At 46.8% G+C, this 25,471-nt stretch overlaps 1 protein-coding gene across 2 annotated transcripts in view; it reads right to left on the minus strand.

Annotated features, from left to right (window-relative positions):
• Nucleotides 1–24,181, minus strand: part of PSMF1 (proteasome inhibitor subunit 1) — a 46,577-nt gene extending 22,396 nt beyond the window's left edge. The window contains exons 1-5 of one of the 2 annotated variants that reach the window (XM_060614290.3): nt 24,034–24,181; nt 19,744–19,887; nt 13,261–13,413; nt 11,776–11,858; nt 377–562 (exon numbers count right to left, since the gene is read on the minus strand). In XM_060614290.3, the coding sequence (XP_060470273.1) occupies nt 377–562; nt 11,776–11,858; nt 13,261–13,413; nt 19,744–19,887; nt 24,034–24,039 (572 nt within the window). In that variant the 5' untranslated portion in view covers nt 24,040–24,181. Of the gene's footprint in view, nt 1–376; nt 563–11,775; nt 11,859–13,260; nt 13,414–19,743; nt 19,888–19,994; nt 20,086–24,033 lie in introns of those variants that run through there. The other variant, XM_060614299.3, reaches the window with a different exon arrangement.
• Nucleotides 24,182–25,471: the final 1,290 nt, after the last annotated feature.

Genomic DNA, 25,471 nt, shown 5'->3' on the forward strand with positions numbered 1-25,471 from the left:
TGACATGCTCATACCCCATGCCATTTTGGAAAACTTCTGAAGTTGTCAAAGAGGTTTAGGCAACTACAATGGATGAAATGAAACAAGCAAGACACTGGGCTTACATCCCCTCTGGGCAAGTACTTCTGCATCCCTACATTCCCTGAAACGCCTGGCCCAGGTCACTGCAGCCTGGAGAACCTGAGGAGTTAGGGTGACTAGGAGCAGTACAAGAAGTCACCGCTCCATTGACGTCTCCACTTTCTTTCTCCATCCACCAAGACTCTCACAATTTGTTGAAGATGCATGGAGGTCAGAGAGGGAGTCAGGTGGCAGGAGGGTTAATGGCCAGAGCCCTGCAGAAGCACGCGCTGCCCGATGGGGGCTCTGTACTTACCAGGGAGGCTGCCGGCTCGTGTGTGGGTGCTGTGGCTGAATCCGAAGGGGGTCCACCTCTCTGGCAGTGGCAGGGGGAAACTCCCGGTGGGGACTGCTCACACTAGCCTTGTCCCAGTGCTCATGGATAGGTGTGATGATCCCAGACACGATGCGAGACCGAAGTTCCTCGCTGTTCTTGTAGGTCCTGCAGGAAGGAGACGAGCTATCAGCTGCTTGCACCTGGCCGGCAACCCCACACACACTATTCTGGCAGCAGCGACGTCGGCGGCAATGGCGGCCCCGACGGCTCTTAGCTTTGCGCTTGGACTGTTTATAAGGGGGGGAACGGGCCGCCCGGCGGACCTGTGTGAGGGGGGCAACAGCCCGGTGTTGTTTCCGAGGTTTGGGCCTAAGCTTCTCAGGCATCTGAGTTGCCCCTCCTCGTTTACCACCCCATTAGAAAGGTGAGGGTGTAAGGGCGCAGGGCCTGGACTGGCTACTCCTCTTTACCTGCCCAACCCCACCCTCAGCCTCATTGTGTGTTCATCATGTGTCATGGGAAGGGTCACGGACGACCAAGCCTCCTCGGGGAGTATGAACCAGGCTCCTGGTCCAGGTAGGGAGGGCTCTGAGGGCTCAAGGTCCAGTCCTGTCATTAACTCAGGGGTTCTTGGAAGACTGCTCTGGGTCTCTTTTCTCTGCCTGTGATAGACAAGAATTGTAAGTTGTAGCTGAGGTGCTGAGGCAGACAGAGGTAGTGACAAGTGGGCAGTGCTCCAGAGTTTCTAAAAATTCGATGTTTTAAAATGAGCCATATCCTGGATCAAAAAACAAATCTTACAAACTTTAAAAAACTAAAGTCATAAAGAGTATGTTCTTTGACCATACAGATTCACACTAAACATCAAAACGCAAAGAAACCTGTAATACATGGAAATTAAGCAATATGATTCTAGATAATCCACAGATCAAAGAGGAAGACATGAAAAAAAAGCTATAAAGCACTTAATAAAAATAAAAATACAACCTATTAGGGGCAGTTGGGTGGCTCAATTGGTTAAGTGTCCTACTCTTGATTTTGCTCTGGTCATGAACTCAGGGTTCGTGAGATCGAGCCCCTCATGTTGGGCTCCACACTGACAGCATAGAGGCTGCTAGGGATTTTCTCTCTTCCCCTCTCTCTCTGACCCTCTTCTGCTCACGTGTGTTCTTGCTCTCTCTCAAAATAAAAAAATAAACTTAAAAAAAAAAAAGGGGGGCGCCTGGGTGGCTCAGTCGGTTAAGCATCCAACTTCGGCTCAGGTCACGAGCTCGCGGTTTGTGAATTTGAGCCCCAGCTTGGAGCCTGGAGCCTGCTTCAGATTCTGTGTCTCCCTCTCTCTCTGCCCCTCCCCTGCTCACGATCTGTATGTGTGTGTGTGTGTGTGTGTGTGTGTGTCTCTCTCAAAAAGTAAATAAACATTAACAAAAAATTAAAAAAAAAAACTTCTTAGCACTAAAAACTTAACACTGGAAAAGAGGAAAGAAATCGATAATCAGAATTCTGACCTCAAGAACACAGAAAAAGGGCAAATTAAGCCTGAAGCAAGCCAAAGTAAGGAAGTAATAAAGAATAAAAATCAATGAAAGAGAAAACAGGAAAATGATAGAGAAAAATCAATAAAAAAACTAGTTCATCCAAAGAATGAATAAAATTGACAAACTTCTAGCAAAATTGGCAAACACAAAAAGAAAGAAGACACAAATCACCAATATCGAGAGCGACATGGGCTATTAAAACACATCTGTTGCCACTGAAAGGGTCATAAGAGAACTAAAAACAACTTACTTCGACAACTCAGAGCAGACCAAGTCTTCAAAAACCACAACCCAACCACTCCACCAAAATAAAATAGATAATCTAAATAGTTCTATTCTAGTAACAAAATTCATACTTAAGCACCCAAAACAAATCTCCAGACCCAGATGATTTCAGTAGAGAACGCCACCAAACGTTTAAAGAAGAATTAACACCAATTTACAGTTATTTCCAGAAAACATAAGATGAAGAAATATTTCCCAACTCATTTTATGAGGCCAGTGTTGCCTCATGTCAAAACCAAAGACAGTACAAAAAACAAAAACTACAGACCTGTGTTTCCCATGAACTGGGATGCACAAATGCTCAAGAAAACACTAACAAGTTGAATTACAAATATATAAAAAGAATCATATGCCAAGGATTTACTGTTGGTATGCAAGGATGGTTCAGTATTCACGAATCCCTACCATATCAGTAAGCTAAGACAAATCGCACGATCCTATCAATTGAAGCAGAAAATGCATCGGACAAAATCCAACATGTAAATCCACTCATGATAAAAACTTTCAACAAACTAGGAAAAGAGAGGAACTTCTTGAGCTTCATAAAAAATACCTACGGGGCGCCTGGGTGGCTCAGTCGGTTAAACATCCGACTTTGGCTCAGGTCTTCATGTCATGGTTCGTGAGTTTAAGCCCCACGCTGGGCACTGTGCTGACAGCTCCGAGCCGGGAGCCTGCATTGGTTTCTGTGTCTCCCTCTCTCTCTCTGCCCCCCCCACCCTCACATTTTGTCTCTCTCTCTGCATCTTCCCTGCTCACGCTCTCTCTCTCAAAAATAAATAAACATTAAAAAAAATTTTTTTAAATACCTACGAAAACCTACAGTTAACAACATACTAGACTTGAGTTGACTGGAGGGTATTTCTGAAGCTAAGTGGGAGGGAGAGACTTAGGGAAGGAGGGAAGAAAAGCTACACTATGGCTTTCTATCCCCTTTTGGCTTACTGGAATGGGAATAGAGGTAAAAAAAAAAAAAAAAAGTCTTACAAATTAAGTTTGTCTTTTACTGGGAAGCCACTGAATAGGCAGATATGGATTCCATTCCTATATGGATATACACCTATAGGTATATATCCCTAGGCAGTATGTTCTCTGGACCTTAAATACTGAGTTTTGGAAGAAGGCTGGTCATATGAGTGGAGTAATAATGACGTAACAACTAATATTTACCGATCATTTACTATGTGGCAGGTACTGTTCTAAGTCCTTTATATACATTAACTACATGAGTTTTCAGAAGTATTTATTACAGATCTAGTAAATAAAGGTAGAATTAAAAATAATAATAATAATAATAATGAAAGACTGAACACTTTGCCTCCGAGACTGGGAATATGGCAAGGATGTTCTCTCTCACCACTCTTAAATAACATATTGCAATAAGGCAATAAATAAATAAGAAAAAGGAAAGAAAAAGCACAGAATAAAGCAAAGAATAAAACTGCCCCTATTTGCACATCACATGATAGTCTATCTTGACGTTACCAAGAAATCCTCAAAAAAACTCCAAGAACACTGAGTTCACCAAGGTGACTGCATATAAATGATCTACAAAAATAAACTGCATTTCTATACACCAATAATAAATATTAAATATTTGAAAATCAAACTAAGAGCAGAACGCCATTTACAATCACTCCTCTCCTGCAGAGAAGAAATAGTAAAAGCATGTTTAATAAGATCTGCTGAAAATTACAAAATGATGATGAAAGAAATCAAGTAGGACCTAATAAATGGAGATACACCATGTTCATGGTAAAAATGTCGATTTTCCTCATTATAGGTTTAATGCCACCCCTATCAAAATCCCAGCAAGGTTTCTATAGGCATAAACAAGCTTATTCTAAAGTCTGTACAGAAAGGCGCAGACCCCAGAATAGCTAAGACTATCTTGACAAGAAAAAGTCGGTGACAGAAATCATTTCTACTCAATGTTAAGGTCTACTATGTAGCTACATTAATCCAAACTGTTTGATACCGGCAGAGGGACACACACAAAGATCAATGGGAAAAAATAGAAAACCCCCAAATAGACCCACATAAACAGAGACGATCGCTTCTCGAAAAAGCTGTAAAAGCAAATCCAGTGAAGGAAGAACAAATGGTGCTGGAGTAACTGGACACCCACAGGCAAGACAATGAGCCCCTGTCTGAACTTCATACCTGATACAGAAATTAACTTAAAACCGACCGCAGACTTAATTCTAAAACATGAAACTATAAAATGTTTAGAAAAAAACATAGGAGGGATGCCTGGGTGGCTCAGTCGGTTGAGCGTCCGACTTCAGCTCAGGTCATGATCTCATGGTTCGTGAGTTCGAGGCCCGCGTCGGGCTCTGTGCTGACAGCTCAGAGCCTGGAGCCTGCTTCGGATTCTGTGTCTCCCTCTCTCTCTCTGCTTCTCCCTGACTCACGATCTGCCTCCCTCTGTCTCTCAAAAAATAAATAAATAAATAAAACATGAAAAAAAAAATTAAAAAACAAATAAAAGATGTTGCTAGTTATAAAATCATTAAAAAAAAAAAACCATAGAAAATCTTGGGGAGCTAGAGGTAGTTTGCAAAGTGTTCTTGACACCAAAAGCATAACCCATAAAATTGATAAAATAAATATTAGCAAAATTAAAAAGGTCCGCTTTGTGAAAGGCCCTATTAAGAGAATGAAGAAACAAACTACAGGCTGGTAGAAAACATTTATAAGCTACCATCTCAGAAAGGACTTGCATCTAAAAAATATAAAAACTCTCAAATGAGCAACAGTTAAAAAAAAATCAAAACAAAAAAACCCACCCAACCAATCCAAACAAAATGGGCAAAAGACACGAACAGACATTTTGCCAAAGAAGACACACGGACGGCAGATACACACGGAAAGACGCTCATTGTTAACCATTAGGTTAATATAAAGTAAAACCATGATGAGATATCACTACGTGTCAGAATAACTAAAATGAAAGAGTGACCACACCAGATGCTGGTGAAGGTGCGGGGAAACCATGTTACTCACACACCGGCAGTGGACACATAAAATGGGACAGACACCGTAGAAAATCATTTGGCAGTTTCTTAAAAAACTAAACATGCAACTACTATCGTGCTCTTGAGCATTTATCACAGAGAAGGGAGAATCACGTCCACACAGAAGCCTGCACGGGAACATCCTGAGTACCTTCATTTGTAACGGTGCAACAATGGAAACAATGAGATATCCTTCAAGGAGTGAATAGTTACACAAACTGTTGCACGCCCATGCGGCGAAGTGCCACTCAGCTTTACACAGGAACACACTATCAATGCATGCAACAACTCAGAGGGATGACAAGAGCACTACGCTGAGAACAGCCAATCCCATAAGCTTGCATACTGTATGATTCCATGTATAGGACATTTTTGAAAATGAGAAAATTTTAGAAACGGAGAATAAATGGCGGTTGCCAGGGAGTTAGGGATGGGGAGGGAGTGGGGTGGCCACATAAGGGCATCAAAAGGGATCATTACGGTGATAGAAAGGCTTTGTATCATTATATCAATGTCAACATCCTGGCTGTAGTATCCAGTAAGGTTTTGTACAATGTTATCACTGAGGTAAAACGTATAAATAGGATATGAAAAAATGTCTGTATTATTTCTTACAAGAAGACTATAATTATCTCAAAATAAAAGGTTTAATATTTATAACCATAAGAAGAACAGAGAATATTAAACTAGACCAGCAATTTCGAGTTTTCTCTTGCACAGAAGGGGGCCCAAGGAGAACAAGAGAGAAAGCCAAGTGGATGGGACCCAGGGATCTTCATTTCCTGCCCCTACCCTTTCCATCGGAGCAATTTTACTTTAACTAGTTTAATATGTCAATCCTAAAGAACGCTGTGCTTGAAAAAGAGTTCCGTGGTTCAAAAGTCTAACACCTACAAGGCCTTGGGAGATCTATGGGCCTGTGGTCTCTACATCCCTATAAAGATCAGGGTTTTGCTCAGAACCTAGAATTATGGGGACCTTGCTGCTTCCCTGAGCAAGCTGGGTGGAAGGGATAAATCTAAGTCCCCTTTCCTTTCAATCAGATGAGGTTGTGTGTGATACAGCCGGCCGGAAGGCCTACGATCTCCCTCTGGAGGGTGTGTGTTTACCTGTAGAGCTCAGGCAGGTCTGATTTAAAAACTGCCAAGTACTGAAGAAGTTCTGCACAATTTCTAAGCCTCAGTAGCACTGCCATTTTGGTAGCAGCAAAAGACAGCCTGTGGCCTGTCATCCTGAAGGACTGGAAAGAGAAGAGGCTTGGCAGTAAGGAACAGGATCAGACCCCTTAGCAAATCCGAGATTGCTCACCAGGGGGCACAAGTCCCCACCCAGAGTGGACAAGACATGCCATGAAGACCGAAAGAGGAGGGCCCGGTGGGGGAAGGTGACTAGAAGCAGGCACTTCAGTGTCGCCAGCAATAAGACAGAGCAGAGAGGGAGAGAGCCTTATGATTAAGAGGCAGATCCACACGCCAGCTCACAGAGCCTCAGTTTCCATGGAGATGATTCCCGGTGATCAGATTTTTCCCCTTTGCATGTCTAAGAGCTGCTGCACCCAGCACCGAACACTCTGTGCCGACATCTTGTTTTGTTCTCATAATGCCACGAGGTAGTACTGTTGGTCCCTCATTTCACAGTAAACAAAAACCAAAATACTCCCCCAACACAAAGCCCCAACAACAAAAATGTATTCACAAAAAAGAAATGGAGACACGGTCACTTTTTCTCTCAGCACCGCTCAGGGCTAAAAGCTGCAATGAGCATGAGCAGCCTCGTACGGTACCTGGGTTCTTCCACCTTCTCCCACAATAGAATTCCAGAACGAAGAATCAAGAGAAAGACTCCCAGTCCTTCCCTTACCCACTTTAGGAGCGTGGGAGTCACGGAGCGGGCAGCGCCCACAACAGCAGCTCTGGGCTGGCCTCGCCTCTCTCTTCCATGCCACAGTCCACTATACGCGAAACAGACCCGGGCCCTGCCCTCAAGGGGATCACAGCCGGTGGGGGAGAGCGACCGACCCTGATCATAGAACACCCACTTAGTAAATGCTGAAAAGGGTGTTTCGAAAGCTCAAACGTGGTGGGGAGCAGGAGAGGTTTCTCTGAAGAACTCTTCAATGGGAACTGAAGGGAGAACAGGAGTTGGCTGCATGGGGAGCTGGGGAGAGTATTCTAGGCACAGGGAAGAGCTCTGCAGAAGGGAGAGGAAGCAGGGCACGGAGGCCGAGACACAGGAACTAGGGGCGAAGTGGTCCAGGACGGGGTTACGCTTTAGGCCTCCTCAAGGCGTTTGTTCTTTATTCTAAGAGCAACCGACATTCGCTGAAGGGTTTCAGGTATCTTTCAGATTAACAAGAATTTTTAACTGCGAGAAAATACATACAAAATTTACCCTCGTAACCATCTTTAAGCATACAGTTCAGTGATGTATTCACGTTACTGTGCCATCGCCTCCACTGTCCGTCTTCAGGAATCTTGCAAAACTGAAACTCTGTCCCCATTAAACAGTAACTCCCCATTCTCCACGTTCCTAGCCCCTGGCAGCCACGATTTGACTTTCTGTCTCTATGAATTTGACTACTATAGGCACCTCATCTAAGCGGAATCATACTAAGTGTCTGTCTGCTTGTGGGTGGCTTATTTTGCTCCGCGTAAGGCCCTCGAGGTTATTCCACGTTGCAGCATGTGTCAGCTTCTCCTTCCTTCTTAAAGCTGAACAAATGTAGTCACCGACCACATTGTATGTATACACTACATTTTGTTTACCCCCGCATCTGTTCTAGGTATTCACGGATACCTACATGGCTTCCAATAAATGCTTCTATGAACATGTGTGTGCAAATATCTATTCTGGACCCTGCTTTCAATGTTACTGGTTATACCCAGAAGTTGAATTGCTGGACCCCATGGTAACTTAATTTTGTGAGGAACCACAACACTGTTTTCCATAGTGGCTGCACCATTTTATGTTTCCACCAATGGTGCACAAGCATTCCAACTGCTCCACATCCTGGCCAACACTTGTGTTTTTTTTTTTTTTTTTTTTTTTTGACAGTAGCCATCCTAACATGAGTGAAATGGTACCACTGAAGGATTTCAAGCAAGCGTTTTAGCCACAATCTTATTATCTGTTTTAAAAGGCTGGTCCGACTACTGGGTGGGAAATCGACTGAAAGGTGGTAAGCAGGAACAGAAGTAGGCATCTCCTCACGTAAAGGCCACATGGAAGGGGGCAGAGACAATGAGGGAGGCAGGTGATTTGCAAGTCTGAGAGGAGTGGAGGGGGTTAGATATAATAAAATACAACACAGGAATGCCTGGGTGGCTTGGTTAAGCGTCCGACTTCGGCTCAGGTCATGACCTCACAGTTCGTGACAGCTCGTGTCGGGCTCTATGCTGACAGCTCAGGGCCTGGAGCCCTGCTTCTGATTCTGTGTCTCCCTCTGTCTCTCTGCCCCTCCCCCGGTCAATGTGTGTGTGTGTGTGTGTGTGTGTGTGTGTGTGTGTGTGTCTCAAAAATAAACAAACCCTAAAAAAACCCCACAACAGGGTTTCTAGGCAGTTCTTGTGACTGAATTTACGGTGATGCCGGGCTTCCTCTAATCAAGGAGGCTGATGAGGATGGCAACAAAGTCCCTAAAATGGAATAAAGTGGAAATAATTGGGCCTGACTATGTAACAGACAATGTCATTACACCTATGGAGAAAGCAGCATTAATCTAAGTACATTTTGAACACAATACTCTGACTATAACATCCTCAGTGGGACACAGTTGAAGGAAAAAAGAATTGGAAAGAAATTATACTTGGAACTTTACTGGGTTGATTTGTTCTTCGTTGGCACTGACGTCGCAGTTCAGAAACTGTGTGTACTTCAGGATCAAACAAATGAGTAAATATGCTGATGCTGTTGGAAATCAGGGTCCACGCCACAGAAGGATACAAATACGGAATAAGAGAGTTAAGAATCCCTTGGTGTTAGATTAAAAATGAAAGCATCAGTTTAAAATTTAAGAAAAGACTTTAAGGAAAAAGCTTTCAAGCTCTATTCATCTACAGGGCATGGAAGCAATAGTATCCTTGTATTAATGAGCACATTCAGGGCCCAGATTTTGGTTGTTAAATATGATTCCCCACTAACAGACATCATGGCTCCCTAGAAAACCGGCTGATTACAAGGCAGGGGCAAGGAAATTACAAGGGAAGGCAGGAATATTTTATTGTGCCAGAAAGTGTGAAACACTCTAAGAATGATGGGGACATGTCAAAAGGACAAAGAGGCAGCTTGAAAGGGTTCCCACTGGCCAACTCTGGAACTGAAGCATCCAAAGCATGATAGAAATGGACCATAACTGGGGCGCCTGGGTGGCGCAGTCGGTTAAGCGTCCGACTTCAGCCAGGTCACGATCTCGCGGTCCGTGAGTTCGAGCCCCGCGTCAGGCTCTGGGCTGATGGCTCGGAGCCTGGAGCCTGTTTCCGATTCTGTGTCTCCCTCTCTCTCTCTGCCCCTCCCCCGTTCATGCTCTGTCTCTCTCTGTCCCAAAAATAAATAAAAAACGTTGAAAAAAAAAAAAAAAAAAAAAAAAAAAGAAATGGACCATAACTTAGAATAAAAAAGAATCCATTGTCTACACTGGTATTTAAAAGAAATAAAAATAAAGGGGACAGGGAGAATAGAAAACTCTTTTTTATAAAAAATGCTGATAAATGTAGTTAGAATGATTAGAGTAGAAAATTACTGCCTTACAAACATCTGTAGTAACTGACTCAGGCGAGAATCATCCACAGATGCCAAAACTACCGGGTAAAAGACCGTTAGGAGGCAGAACAGTATGGTCTGCTAGCATAATCCCGCAGATCGCTTATGAAACACAAAGGAAAACAGATGCCTTCACTATAGAAAGAGCTGGCAGACACTGTCCTAACCAAGTCATCAAAATGAACCAAGTCAACAAGACAGATGTCTATGCCTGATGCAAACACCCTGAGAGCACAGCCTCACCTATGTGGTGCTCTTGGCAAAAATGTTCAACTGGAATCAAATGAGGAGGAAATAACCTAATAAACCTGATCACGAGGAAACAATCTGAACCTCCTACACAACAACTGACCTCAAGTCTTTTTCAAAAATACGAAAACCATGGAAAATAAACATCTAGGAAACTGTTCTGGATTAAAAGTAATTAAAGAGCCAGGAAAATAAATGCAATATGTGATGTTTGGTTGGGTAAGAAAAAACCCCAAAGAGCCAAAAGACTAGTTAAAAAGGATACCGCCAGGATGACCGCAGAAATATCAACAGACTGTGTATTAAAGGACTATCTACGTTTCATTTCCTGAGCGTGATAACTATGTTAAGGTTATATAGGAGGTGCCCTTGATGAATACGGAGATACTGCTTGAGCTTAGGGGTGAAGGTTCACAAAGTGTGGAAATAATTCTCAGGTGGTTCAAGGACAGAACAGCACACAGCAAAACTAAGCAAATGTGGCAACACGTTAAAAACTGGTCAACAGAGATGACAGGTATGCGAGCGTTCACTGTAATATTTTTACAAACCATCCTTTCTGTGGGGTAGCAAATTTCAAAATAAAACGTTAGGAGAATGAGAAAATAAGCCAGACCGGGAGAAGATATTTGCAAAACTCACATATGATAAAAGACTGTACCCCAAATATACAAAGCACTCCTACAACTCAACAGTAAGAGAACAGACCAATGAAAAAATGGGCCAAAGACCCAAATGAACACCTCACCAAAGAAGATGTGCAGATGGCAAGAAAGCATATGGAAAGATGCTCGGCATCATGTGTCACTTGGGAACTGTAAATTACAAGAAGGTACCACCATACACTTATCAGAATGGCCAAATCTGCAAAACCGACACCACCAAACGCTTACAAGGCTGTGGAGCAACAGGGATTCTCATACGTTGCTGGTGGGAATGCGAAATGGTACTGCCACCATGGAAGACAGCACGGCAGTTTCTTAGAGAAGCAAACATACTCCAACATTCCCCGTAGTGAACCTGCAGGTCAACTATGGAGTCCGGGTGAGGATGTGTATTGATGGAGGTTCTTCCACTATAACAAATGGAGCACTTTGGTGCAGGACGCTGACGGTGAAGGAGGCCGTGTGGGGGTGGTTGGAGGGGGAGGTGTTCATGGCAACTCTTTGCGCTCGTTCACTGTGAGCCTAAAACTGCGCTAAAAAATAAAGTCCATTCAAAAGAAAACAAAGTTGGAAGTGGAGATCCAATCAGGTACACCTTTTCTCCAGGAGCCTCTTCTGACTGACCCACTCCCCTAAGGCCACTGTAGCACTTGTGGACGCTTGATTACATCACTTTACTTCACGTGGCACTTCCCATGTGAATCTTCTCTTAAAATAAATTAAAAACAGAAAAGAGAACTGAGAAGTGACTGTGCCCAGGAGACAAAGACCATTCTATTAACCTTTCTTGACTCTCTCGACTTCTCTGCCCTATTACATTGTTTCTCTCCTCTTTTTCCCAGGGAAAAGCCATCACTTAGAAGTACCTGTGGAAGTCACCCAGGTGTTCTGAATCGACATAATCATCCAAGTTCAGTGTCAAATCTGATACCTGCTGTGAGCCACATTCCTAGAAAAATGAAAACAGAAAACGAAAGATTGGGAAGATTTCTGGGCTAATGGGTGGGTGGGTGGGTGGGTGGAGAACAACAATTAAATACTCAGTTTAAGGAAATATACATGAGCAAAGAAACATACCAGGAATGTCTGTAATACGCGAAATACCTCCAATGCAGAGGGGGCTTCTCTGATTTAGGAATATTGCCTTTCTAGGCAGAGCCCAATAAACCTACTTCCCAGGCTCTTTTGTAGCTTGGGCACAGGCATGTAATTGAGGTACCAAATGGATGCACGTCTCTGACTTGGAGGCAGCAACGTGGAAAAGCCAGGGGCAGACATCTTGCTAAAGAGGGGAGGCACAGAGACACCAGTGGCTCACGAGAAGGTGCCGAGGGCCTGTAGCATCAGCCGGCACCTAATGCCTGGGGCGGCAGCAGCAGCAGTGGTTTCTACGGCCTGGTTTTGAGGGACTGTCTTGAAAGCCCAGCCTTGAACCTGTTTCTCTAGCCTTTCCAATAATTCAGTGAGCTATTTCACCTCTTGTAATAAACCCAATCTGTTTAAACTAACCTAAGGCAATTTTGTTATTTTTTACTAAGAACTCTGTCTGATACAAGATCTAAATGTTCATCAAAACAGAAAGGGATAAATACGTTATGGTTATTAGACACTACCTCGTAGTTAAAACAAATAAAGTATATCTTTACATGGGAACGTATGTAGACTGCATGGTACTTTTCTATGAGCACGCAGAGACAACCAGGACATACTTAACAAGAGTTCGCTGCCCCTGTGGTGCACAGTCCAGTGGCAGAATTCAAACACTAAATACCTAATTACAAACTGTGGTAGGTACCAGGCAAGGAAATAAAATGATGAAGTAGAGAGGCATAATTTAGATTTTTCTGGCAGGTGAGAGTAGGTAGTCAGGACTGCACTTTTTGAGGAAGTGAAAAACGGGAGGGAGTTAGCAGGGGCTAAAGGCAGAGAGGAGGGTGCGGGTGAGGTGGCCCACAGTGGAGGGGAAGTTTTTTCCATCCCTGGAAATAAGAAACGTAAGGGCTCCAGGATAGCAGAGAGCTAGGCTTATCCAAAGAAAAGTAGTCCTCTGGGCCTACAATAAGCATTTTTCCTCCTCTGTTGTCAGTGAAAGGATTTATCTTAATTTACATAATCATTCCCCAGTGATGGAAAAGTCCCTCCCTTGATAAAACCGGAAGGTGAATATCTTTGAACAGAAAGCTTTTTTATATTGAGGATTCTTGCCTCGCCTCAGTTCCAAAAGTAGGATCCCTTGGATAAAGGCCTCACAAACATTTAAGGCCTTTGATCTGTACTGCTAAATGAGCTACACAAAGGTGATCACAACGTGTGCTCCCACCAGCAGATACCAACATGTCCCCGAGACTCACCAGCACATTGATGATCACGCTGTTCTCCACGGTGACAGCCTTCACAAGGAGCTTTCTGGACCCATCCTTAGACTCATACCGGAGGACATACAGGTCTTTATTGCTGTTCCATTCGGCTGGGAGCAGTTCTGATTTCTTATCATTGGGACCCGGCTGAGAAGACACCAGGGTTGAGAGGAGGAAGATGACGACCTCAGAGCACAGAGCGAGGAAGGACTTCACAGATAATCTAATCCCACTCCCTCATTTCACAGATTAAGGACATGGAGGTCAACAGAAACAAAAGGCCCAAGTCAGAGGTCTGGGATCTATCTCTGGACTCCTGCTCTAGAGCTTTCTGCCTTGTAGCTGCCTGCCTTTGTGACACAGTACTGGAACCTGTCCAGAATCCGTAGCCTCGGGTTTACTAATAATGTCCTCTCCACCTCCCTCCCCAAGAATCAGGCCAATCTCCTGAAGGGATACTACGAAATTCTAAGGCAGCAGTTTTCAAAGCTCAGAACCTGGACCATCTGTAACAGGAGCACCAAAACGTTACCTAAAAATAAAGATTCTAGTGCACTCTCGTCCAGGCTACTGTGGTGGTCGTTTGATACTGTTGAGATTCATCTGTGTCAGAGTGTTTAACCACATACGATCCATTATACAGCACCCCGCTGCCGTGAAGTTCACAGCTACATACAGTGTGGTGCTGCATGAACACGCCGCAAGGTACGCATTCGGTGGGGATGCATATTTGGACTGTGTACAGGTTGGCTGTTATAAATGAGGCTGCTATGAACATCTGTGTACACACGTCCTGGCACGCACGTAGTGAACTTCCATAGAGTGCGTACGAGGAAAGAACTTTTAATTCATGACATAAAGTCAAACTGTTTTCCAAAGAGGTACTGATTTACACTTCCACCAACAACATAGGAGTTCTTGTATTCCACATGGTCAGCAACCCCGTCACTGTCCAATTTAAAAATTTTTGCCAAGCTGGTGTGTGTAAAAATGCATCACTGTGAGTTATGATGTCTTCTTTTTCTATTTAAATAACTCTAGGACTTTCCTTTTACACATTAAAGTTTGAGAAGCAGTTTCTACACTATTTTTTTAAAGATCAAGTTTTTCTTTTTTTTCAAGTTTATTTTTGAGACAAAGACAGCACAAGCAGGGGAGGGGCAGACAGAGAGAGGGAGACAGAGAACCCCCAGTAGGCCCTGCGCTGTCAGCACAGAGCCCAACATGGGGCTCGAGCTTATGAGTTGTGAGATCTTGACCTGAGCTGAAATCATGAGTTGGATGCCTAACCTACTGAACCACCCAGGTGTCCCCAAGCTTTCTTTTTTCTTAAGTTTATTTCGAGAGAAAGAGAGTGCTCACTCATATGCACATGGTGAGCAGTGGGAAGGGGCTGAGAGACAGAGAATCCCAAGCAGGCTCCATACCGCCAGTGCAGAGCCTGACCCGGGGCTCAATCTCAGAAACTGTGAAATCAGGACCTGAGCCAAAATCAAAAGCCAGACACTTAACCAAACTGAGCCACTCAGGCACCCCTAAACTATTTCTACAGTAATAGAGTGATTTACAGGTGGGGAAAGATTTCTTGAGATCCATAAATGAGAAAAAGTACTGTCTTTGAGACTGTTCCAAATTTAAAGCTTCTGCTCAACAACAGACACTGCAACACTAACAGGCAGCCACTCTGCCATGGCTACAAATGAAAAAGGATTAGTAACTAGCACGTTAAGAGAATGCCTGGAAAATGAACAATAAAAATTAGGAACCCACTTGAAAACTTGACAAAAGATATGAACAAGCAAAAGATAACGGCAGATAACAGTACATAAAGGGCTGTTAAAAACTTGACTAGCATCCAGAGAAGGACAGGTGGAAATAATGAGATTCCAGGTTACAACCATCAGACGGGTATTATCCATTTTTCTTTTTTTTTTTTTTTTTGCCAGGTGTTCATGTGGGTGTGGGGAGAATGTGAACCTTCAGACACCACTGGTGGCCCTTTACATTCCTACAACCCCTCTGGAAAGCAATCTGGCAGTATTTGGTGCGATTAGGTAAGCTGACACCCTATGACCCCAAACCTCTCTTCCTGGAAGAAACCCTGTGCACAAAAGCACAGGGGTCATGACAAGGGATCTTCGTCACAACCTTGTCATGAGCACCAAAGTGGAGGTGAAATGAAAAGATATGCTCACAGTGGAATACTATATAGGAGTTATAAGAAACAGACTAGATCAAATTGTAGCATCATACAGATATTGATCAAAAATACAACTTAAACTTTTCTTAAAATTAAGAAAAAATGTGATTTATAGCTAGGTATCACTCATGTAAAAAATTTTTAAAACACACAAAAACACTCTATATACTTTTTTCACGGATACCTACTTATGTGGCTAAACACAAGCAAGTGGACTGACTGGGAAGCTCTGTACTCAGGAGAGTATGTTGGGAGAAGCTGGACCAAAGATGAAAAACAACAGCAAAACACAAAAATGGGCACCGCAGCCCTTACACACACCAAGGACGATGGGAGGTCAAAGGCAGAGAATTGTGGGCCTCTCCTCTTTGGTCACCCTTAGTGCTCAGGAATCCAAAGGGGGAAGTGGTCCCCAATACAATTTAAGATGTTGCAACTGGCATGGTTTAAAAGCTGGCTGGATGACAAGGAAACTCACAGGCCTGAAGCAAAGAAACGAGAGTGACAAAAACCGCAAGTGAAACCAATCAAAACAGTCCACTAAGTGATGAAGAGAAACAATCCCCCACATCCAACCGGGTAGATTTCCTGTTAATAGGTCTAGTGCCGTGGATTTAAGGTTTACTTTGGAAGCCAAGAATTTGACAACATGCCTCGTTTTTGTTCTGTCAGAGGCCTCTGAATTTATGTTTATATCCACCACATACAGCGTTTAACACATCAGAATTCTTCCTCGGAGTATAGATAATTCATGAGGCTCACTCTCCTATGTCTCTCACTGCCGGGTAACTGATGGTACCAGCCCAAGGGCTGCCCTGATAATGGGAAAAACAGGTGGGACCAAGAGGGACTGGCCCTGGTGATAATCAGGCCAAACACGGCATTCAACTGTCTTCTAGGCACTGACATCAGTATCGGGCCCCCCAGAAAGCTGCAGCTGGAAAGTAGCCAAAGTATATGGTTATACAGTTTAACACCCTCAGGTGAAAAATTCAAGGGCTGAGAGGGGCTGGGAAGGGCCCAAGGTCACGGTAAGTCAGGTGCACAGCTGGGTTTGGGCTTCAGTGCTCCTGGTTGCTTGGTCTATGGCTGGAGATTTTTCCCAGCCAGGTCCACCACACTGGCCCCTAAAAAGTAAAGATAGTTGTCCACTTAGGCAAAATCCTAAGCATTCTTCAGTGACCATGAGTTCATCCCAGGGTCTCTGGACTAAAATCCACCCAAAGAAACCCAAACATCATCTTGGGCATTTTCTCTCTTTTGTCAAAATCTTTAGATTCCTCCAACAGGAAACAAGATTCTCTGACTTCTACCTATGGCCATCTCTAACCCCTTGCTACCTGACCCACCTGACACCTCTGTAAAGCTCTTAGGAGGAGCGGCACTCACTTCGAGGAAGTGCTCCAAATTCAAACAGTCAATTTTTACTGAAGCCAATGGCCTCACTGCTCCTCTAACCAAGTTTTACATATGCAATTTCCCTGAACAAGAGGAGATAAAACCAAAGAGAAAAGCAACAACTTTGTATTTAACTGTCAATATGCTATATGATCAGGCACATACTTTTGGGACCTTCCTCTCTCTTATCACCCTTAGAAGGGTGGGGAGCAGGAGGTGGCTGGAGAGGCAACATGAACATCCTCCAGGCATGGCAAACACTGTTGGTCTCAGCTGAGTCTGCTGGTTTCAAGGCTGACAATTAAACCCTCTTTTAAATAAACTGATAGGAAAGATGCCTCTCTACAGGCCTTCTGCTCCAGGGGACGCTGACTCAGCAGCGGTTAGAGAAGGGGAAGTGCAATGTGAGCTTTAGCATTACTTGTGAGAAAGGGCACAGAAGCAGACACACCAGTGTGCAATACAAACACCCATCCCCAGAGGGCACGCACGACTTAGCACTGGGGAGGGGGACACATGGACAGTGGGCAGTGCCTCTCACAACCTTCATCCCCACCCTCCCTGGCCTCCTGTAAGACATCTGGGGCTGGCAGCTTTTTCTGGCCTGTATGAACTCAACACGTGGCACCATGAACACAGTGGAATTAGATGGACCTTTAGGAATCAGTGAAGGACCTTTTCTGTTCTTTAAACCAGTATTAGAATGAGATCGCATTCTTTCTGCACAGTTCACCTGAAAATTCGGCAAGGGGATGATGCTGAAGGAGGCAATGACCTATAGGAACTGGTGTCCCTAAGCTGTCAAAGCAACTCAGAGCTGTGGACGGGTGTGTGAAGGGACGATGCTGGGAGCAGATCTGCTGTGTTGATACGTCCCTGTGAAATGGGGAGAAGGGCCATTTCAGGCTCTCTGTAACAAGTTCCTGTTCTGGGGGGACAGATTCTGACTGTCAGCCCAGAAATAGCTAGCTGGGAGGTAAACCAGGTGAGGTCCATGAGGAGGGGCAGAGAGTAGGGCAGAAGTGTTAGAGCTGAAGGACAGGGCAAGGGGTCAGGGAAACAGAAAGCCCACAGAGGAGCCCCAAGGACAGGACCAGACCAAGTAAGTGTTCCTCCCCCTCTGCTCTCCCTCCAATCCCACTGCATTCGGCACCGTCCTGTACAGCAGCTGCCTGGACTTCCCAGGCCACGCTGAGGTGACATGACTGGGCAAGTGGAAGAGCCATTCAAGATCAGAAAGGTGACGTGAGGCAAGTGAGGCAACAGCTTCTCTTGGGGCCGCTATGCACCAGAAGGGGGGAGACTGACACTTCGGGGCGCCATCTCTACCCGGTCCCAAGACCTGAATGCTGAAAGGCAAGGGAAGTGAAGTGCAAGATGGACCGAAAAGCCCAAAACTGAACTATCTGGGAGGAAAACATGGTTTCTGCTTCCGTGTGTGTGTGTGTGTGTGTGTGTGAGGCTGCCCCTTCTTTTCCAGCCGTATCTCCAGTCCTAGATGCCACATGAGGGACGAAGTATGTGTGAGCCTGGAAGGGGGCAGGGATGGAGCTGCTAAGTGTGTATCTGGGGTCCCCGTGGGATACTTGAAGTCTAGGAGGATAAGAAAAGCCAGACATCCATGACAGTTCTTGTACTTCTAATCTGACTCCCGGTGAAGTGTGAGATGGGGCAGCGGTCTGGCTCACTGCTCAGGACGGTGGAATGGGGCAGCAGGGAGTGGAAGGGAGTGCCTGCCTCTCGGTGCTCAGGATGTGCAAACTGCATTTAAGGAGGGATCCCTGAAGCTCTGTGTCAGGACAGGAAAACCCGAGATGCTAAGTGTATACCTGAGACACTCAGGATTAAGGAGTTTGAGAAATGAAGCAGTGAAAAATGAGAAGAAGGTTAAAAATCTCACCCTAAGAGATGCAAAGGGTGAGGTGCCCCGCTCCCCAGAGCTGATGCAGGTTCCGAGGGTGAGAAGAATGGTGACAGGAAGGGGCAGGCTTGGAATCCTACGTGTATGTGGGGAGTGAGGCTGGGAGGATATTTTCTCTGCCGAAGTAGAAGAGAACTGAAGGGGCAGGAAGGGGGCCAAGCCCAGTTCTCACCAGGAAGCTGATGTGGAGGGTGAAAGCCACAAAGCAGGGGCAGAGAAGATGAACAAAGGCTCCAGCAAAGAATTATGCAGGAGCTTGGGCCCAGCAATCCCGGGGCTCTTTGGGTGTGAGGGCAAGGCCCCCAGCTCAGAGAGGCAGTCAGAGGACCTGCGAGCAGGAGGGGCTGACCCTGTAGGGCAGCTGTTGAGGAGGTAACCTTACCTGGCCCTCACATGCAGGGTGCAGGTGTGTACTTGTGTGGGGGGGCTGTTTCCCAGAACCTGAGCTGGGGATGACAGCGGTGAGCAGACTGCACGGGACCCTTCAGTAAAACGATAAGGGTGTGTATGTTCTCTGGGCCCCCATAAACGTGCTCGGACTCAGATATCTGGTGGAGGTTCGAGTGCAATATTGGGAACAGCACCCCCCCCCCCCCAACCCCGCCGCTATGCGGGAAGGAGCTTGGCGGAGTTCAGGCAGGTGAGGAGTGCTCAGGGGAGCTACGCCCCTGTCTCGGCGTCAGGTCCACACGATCCTGGCCTGGGAGACTGCCAGGCTATGCTGAAGCGAGCTTCTGGTCCTTGGGTTCCAAAATCATGTTGTCCCAGCTGTGTTGAGGGGCGCTGGGGTGGGATAGCAGAGGACCTCCTCGACCCGCTGTCTATACCGAAGGTTCCAGGAGCCCCAAGGCCCGGACTCCGGCGGGGGGAGGGCCAGGCGCTCTGGACCAGTACTCCGGACCTTGGATCCACCACCATACCACCACCACCCTGACCCCAGGCTGCCTCTCTGGAGTACCTGGTCGCCGACTCCCAAGCCGTAGTAGCCGTGCGTCACCACCTCCCAGTGCAGGAAACAGACGAGAGCGTCCTGCGCGCAAGTGATGGCCGGCGCCGCCGACGCGAACAGTACCTCCAAGCCCGCCATGCGCTCCCCCGGTTTCTGCAGGCGGAGGGAGGAAGGAAGGGAGGGAGTGCCGTGAACCGACTCGGCCCTGAGAGCGCGGAGGGCTCCGCTCCGCTGCTCCGCCCGCCCAGGCCTAGCCCCACCTGCGGCCAAAATGGAGACGCCCGAGGGCCGAACACGGCCGCCGGAAGTAGCTCCAAGCGCCTGACCCGTTGCGCCAGCGCGCCGACTGGAAATCCGAGCGCAGCGCTTAAACGTTCCGCCACGCAGCTCGCAGGCGGGGCGGGGCGGGGCGGGGCGGGTTCCTTTAAAACAGGAATCTCCTTTTTCCAGGGAGTTGGAGAGATCGCCACACACGCGGGATCCTAGGTTAGGTCCTCGAGGAGAGGCTACCTTGCTCTGAGCCACAGACTTCCCATCCTCAGAATAGGGTGGGCATATGCTGGTGGAGGAAGCGTTTATGAAATATGACTAAAATATATTAATAATAATAGTTGGCACTTATGCAATGCTTGCTCCGTGCCCCATTATTCTAAATGCCTTACGTGTATTCATTAATTTAAGCGTCACGACCCAACCCTATACAGTTAGCGTTAACGGTAGCCCCGTTTTACAGAGGGGTGATTTTGACCCGAGATGACTCAGCCAGACAACGGGGGGCAGAGATGGTACCGGAACCCAGCAGTCTGGCTCCCAGGATAAAGTTTATTAAATGTTTATTGTGTGCTGGATCCTGTGCCCAAACCTCTACATCACCCTATCGACAACTCTGCGAGGTGTGTTCCATTATCGTCCCCGTTTTGCAGATGACAAAACCAGCCCAGAGAATTGAAGCCACTTCCTCCAAGAAGATGCAGTTGCGCCTCTATGATTTTTGCCACCTGCTATTTCTTCAACAAGATTCTCGAAATCCGCTTACTGTTTTTGCTCAAGTAAATTCAGTTTTCCCATTCCAGTCAGCACCCTATAGCAAGCCACCATCACCTCTGACTTGGATGTCTGCACCAACCTCTGAACTGCCCGAGTTCATCTCTTGTCTCCCAAAGTCTGTTCTACACTCTGCAGCTGGAGATTCTGTTAGGACACACGCCAAGTCACATTCCTCCTCTGCTTAAAACTCTCCCAGGGCTCCTAACACACTCAGGGAGAGTCATGTCCTCCTTATGGTCTCTGGAAACCTGCATATGGTCTGCGCCCCGCCCCCCACACCCCTTACCTCTCTCTGACATCATCCCCTCCAACTCTCTTCTCATCCCCTGCACTCTTGGCTGCAATAACGTTGACTTCCATCCTCTCACACCCACATCTGATTCAAATGCAAAGCTAGTCAACTTTACCCTCAAAATGTATTCTGAATCTGACCACTTCCTACCGCCTCCACGGTCTCCACCCCGATCTGATCATCTAGCATCCCATACTTGGACTACTGCAGTAGCTACCTAACCAAGGTTTCCTCTCCCACACGTTCTGTTCTCCAGGTCTTTGCATGTGCTGCTCTCTCTGCCCGGAATGTTCTTTCCTCAAACATCTGCGTGGTTTGCTCCTTCATTTTAAGTGACTCTTTCTCTCACTTCCCTGGCTTCCCTGACGCTACATCCAAGATAACCTCTTCTATTTTTTTTTTTTTTACGTTTGTTTATTTATTTTGAGAGAGACAGCAGGAGGGTGCACGTGTGCGTGCGAGTGAGGGAGGGGCAGAGAGAGAGGGAGACAGAGAACCCCAAGCAGGCTGCGCATTGTCCGTGCCGGGCCCCATGCAGGGCTCAATCCCACGAACCATGAGATCATGACCTGAGCCAAAATCTAGAGTCAGACACTTCACAGACTGAACCACCCAGGCACCCCATGTCTTCTGTTCTTTAATCCCTTCCTTACCCTGCTTTCTTTCCTGCAAAGCGTTAATCATAACCTGACCTTATATCAGGTATTTATTTGCTTGCTTGTTAATTTCATGACTCTGCTCCCACTAGACCGTGAAAAGGGAGCAGAGATCATATCTGTCTTGTGCACAGGTATATCTGAGTGCCTTCCTGGCTCAATACACACGAATTGAATGAATGAATGCATGAATGAATGCTACGTGAATGAATTACTGGTGTGGGCTCAACTTAATCGGGCCGGTCTCACCTTTTTGCAGTTCACCCCTCACTTTGTTAGCTGGCCCCATGCCACTCCACATGTTTTTGTTCCCAGGATTTCTCAGGGACACCCAGATTCTCGAACCCCATCGTCAGAGATTCCAGCTAAGTGTCTGAGGTAGATTGCAGGTATGTTGACCGCACCGTGGGTGGTGCTAAAGCTGATGGACTCCTGAGCTATGCTGCCTGCGGCCTAAAACCGTTTACCCCTTCCACTGAGAAGCTCTGCACTTTTCAAGCCTCCCTGCTTTTACTTGCTCTGTCTCTTCTGCTTTAAATGTCTTCCCCGGGGGGCGCCTGGGTGGCTCAGTCGGTTAAGCGTCCGACTTCAGCTCAGGTCACGATCTCGCGGTCCGCGATTTCGAGCCCCGCGTCGGGCTCTGGGCTGATGGCTCAGAGCCTGGAGCCTGCTTCCGATTCTGTGTCTCCCTCTCTCTCTGCCCCTCCCCCGTTCATGCTGTGTCTCTCTCTGTCTCAAAAATAAATAAACGTTAACAAAATTTTTTTTAAATAAAAAAAAATAAAAAAAAATGTCTTCCCCGGTTATTGAAAATTCCACCCATGCACCCATTCATTCGTTCACTAAACCTCCATAGGCTGTGTTGCCATGGATGGGGGTGCAGACCGCGGACTGCACAGAGGTGCCCCAGGGGCAGACCCATTCCTAAGTGTCAACTGTGAGCCAGGCCCCAGATGAACAGGCTGTAGTTCCTGACACTTTGGAGCCCACGGTCTGGTGATTAAAAAAAAAAAAAAAACAAGAAACTCACAAAGGTAACCCAGTGTGAAGACTGCCATGACATAGGGGCACTTGGAGGTCTGTGCAAGTCCAGAGGAGGCAATCTAATTCAGGCTGGGGGTCAGGGAGGGCTTCTTGGAGGAGGAGATACCCAACTGCACTGCATCATAATGGACGATTGGGAGAGAACTGAGGCACAAAAGGCGTCCCAGTAAAAGGGAATAGCATATGCAAAGCGTGGAGGTGTGAAATGCAGGTAGTGCTGTGTGTTTAGGGCATCGATGCTGCCTCCTGCATGAGGCCTTCCCCCATCTCCTCTGCCCACAATCAATTTCTCTGTCCTCAGTGCAGTTGGCATCAGTGGGGTGCCAAGGAGGGGACATGGGACAGCAAGAGCCATCAGTCTCACGGGGCAGGAGAATTTTATCATTGAAGCTTATTATAATGGCCGGTTTATAGTGATAATAAAAAGCAGACGGGCGTTTGGTCAGCTAAATTACTGCTTTTAACTTTTTTACAGACAACAGCCCCCCTCATTGCTTGTACCCGGGCAGACAGCTCCCCTACCCATCCCTTGGGTCGGCCACTGCTTTGCATACAATTAGGTATAACGCGAGTTTTGCAGAACTTTGTTTCCCTGTAATAAATCATCCTCCCTGTGCCAGTCTGGGTTCCCTCAGAAGCCAACCTGAGACAGGGATTTGAATGGCTTATTTGGGAGCTGCTTCCAGGAAATAGCAGCAAAAGGGTGGGGACAAGAGACTGGGAAGTGGCCAGGAGGTGTTAGGTGTTGGAGCCCTTTACCTCTGGGCACCTGAGCTCCGTCCCGTCCAGCCACTCTGGGAGACACACATCCTAGACTTGTCCCAATGGAGGGTGAGAGAATTAAGTTGATTTTTTTTCACTCACTCCCTGCGGTTGAGGGCTGCTTCTGGGGGCATGAAAAGCCTTCAGGTAGAGAACTGCAGAGTTTAGAGGAAGTAGCCTTTGGTGCTTAGAGGTGACTGCTAAGGAGTGAGTTGGATACCACGGCATCTGCTATCCTCCCCACGCAAGGATGAGCCATGACTTTGCTAGTCTGCGGCCCAGCCGGCAGCATGTAACAGATGCTAACATCTGCGTGTTTCAACAATGAGGTACGCTCTGTCTCTTGCACTAGGCTGGGAGCCCTTCGGGCCAGGACTATGTTCCATCCACGCTGAACCCCAGGGTACTCCGTGGATGAGAACAAACGGGAGGATCCTCTGGGTCTGGAGGTTGAGGGTGCCCCGCCCCTGGTCCATCTGGCACTTTCTGTGGACTTACCGCCATCAACAAGAGTCTCAGTGGTCCCTGTGAGGCCTGTGATTGGCTGAGAAGGGAAGCAGGGAGAAGGTGCTTCCCCAGCTGGGCCCCCGCTACCTGGGCCGTGCAGAGCCCATGCCAGAGATGAGGGCCCAGGATGATGGAAAGAACTTGAGAGATGGCTGCAGCCACCAGCTCCTGGTTACCAAGTGACATCAATATGAGGATTCCAAGCTCCCTGGAAACTGTCTCCCTGGAAACTGTGAAGAGGTGAGCTGAAGGGCAGGGCCCAAATGGGCACTGAGGTGGAATTATTCAACACTGGAAGCCTGCTTTTGTGGCCTAGCATCATTCCAACACCCTCACCTCCTCCAAGAAGCCCTCCCAGATTAATAATATTCAGTATTGGAACCCGCTGGATGGGTTGGAATGTAAAGATTAGGGAAAGTTGCCTCCAGCTTTCAGAGAGTCTGGAAGTTGCAGGAAGTGCAGGAGAGCACCGCTGCCTCTTGTCCTGAGGCAGTATTCAGAGAAAAATCTGCAAAGGTGGCTGCAAAACTGAATTGAAACTGAATCCGCTGCTACTGGAGAAGCAATAAGGTGCTTCTGCTGCCTCCCATTGGCTGAATCTAACCCAGAATCCTGCTGGCAAGTCATTCTGAAAAATGGCAGGCAGGATGGGGATAGGAGTGAGGCTTTAACAGACAAATTGTCCAGTATTGTCTTATTTAATCTCATTTTAAAAAAATTTTTAACGTTTATTCATTTTTGAGAGACAGAGCATGAGCGGGGAAGGGGCAGAGGGAGAGGGAGACACAGAATCCGAAGCAGGTTCCAGGCTCCAAGCTGTCAGCGCAGAACTCGATGCGGGGCTCGAACTCACGAACCGCGAGATCATGCCCTGAGCCAAAGTCGGACGCCCAACCGACTGAGCCACCCAGGCGCCCCATTAATCTCATTTTTAAAGTGAGAAAGCTATGGCACACACTGGTTGTACAACTGCTTCCAAGTGATGCAGTCAGGATTTGAACCAGATGGTATGTCTATACATCACCACGTGGCTGTGTCCCAGGATAGGATCGAAGGGGCTTGCAGGCACCCAAGTTCTGGGTTCTGATATCTAAGCAGGAAAAGGTGAGAGAGCCATGACTGAGTTTTTCAGACTTTGGCTGGAGGCTGGTAAGGCTGGGAATAGGGAAAAAGGTATAGGCTGGGGACAGAGAAATGGTCTAAGCATGGGAAGCCCCTCCAAACGCAGGGACGCAAGGGGTCCCTGCAGAGACAAGAGATGCCACAAGAGGGCGCCCGGGCCCACCCAAGTGCCCACCCAGGGCAGCCGTGCAGGGTGAGGTGCATATCTCCCTTGTCCTGTACTGGAAGGTTCAGGGGAGCCCTAGACTGGGGACCCCACAGCAGGCTGTGTCCTCAGTGCAGTCAGAATCATCACTCATGGAAATAC

The sequence above is a fragment of the Panthera onca genome, chromosome A3 (assembly GCF_046562875.1).
Source record: "Panthera onca isolate mPanOnc1 chromosome A3, mPanOnc1 haplotype 2, whole genome shotgun sequence".
NCBI classification, from domain to species: Eukaryota; Metazoa; Chordata; class Mammalia; order Carnivora; family Felidae; genus Panthera; species Panthera onca.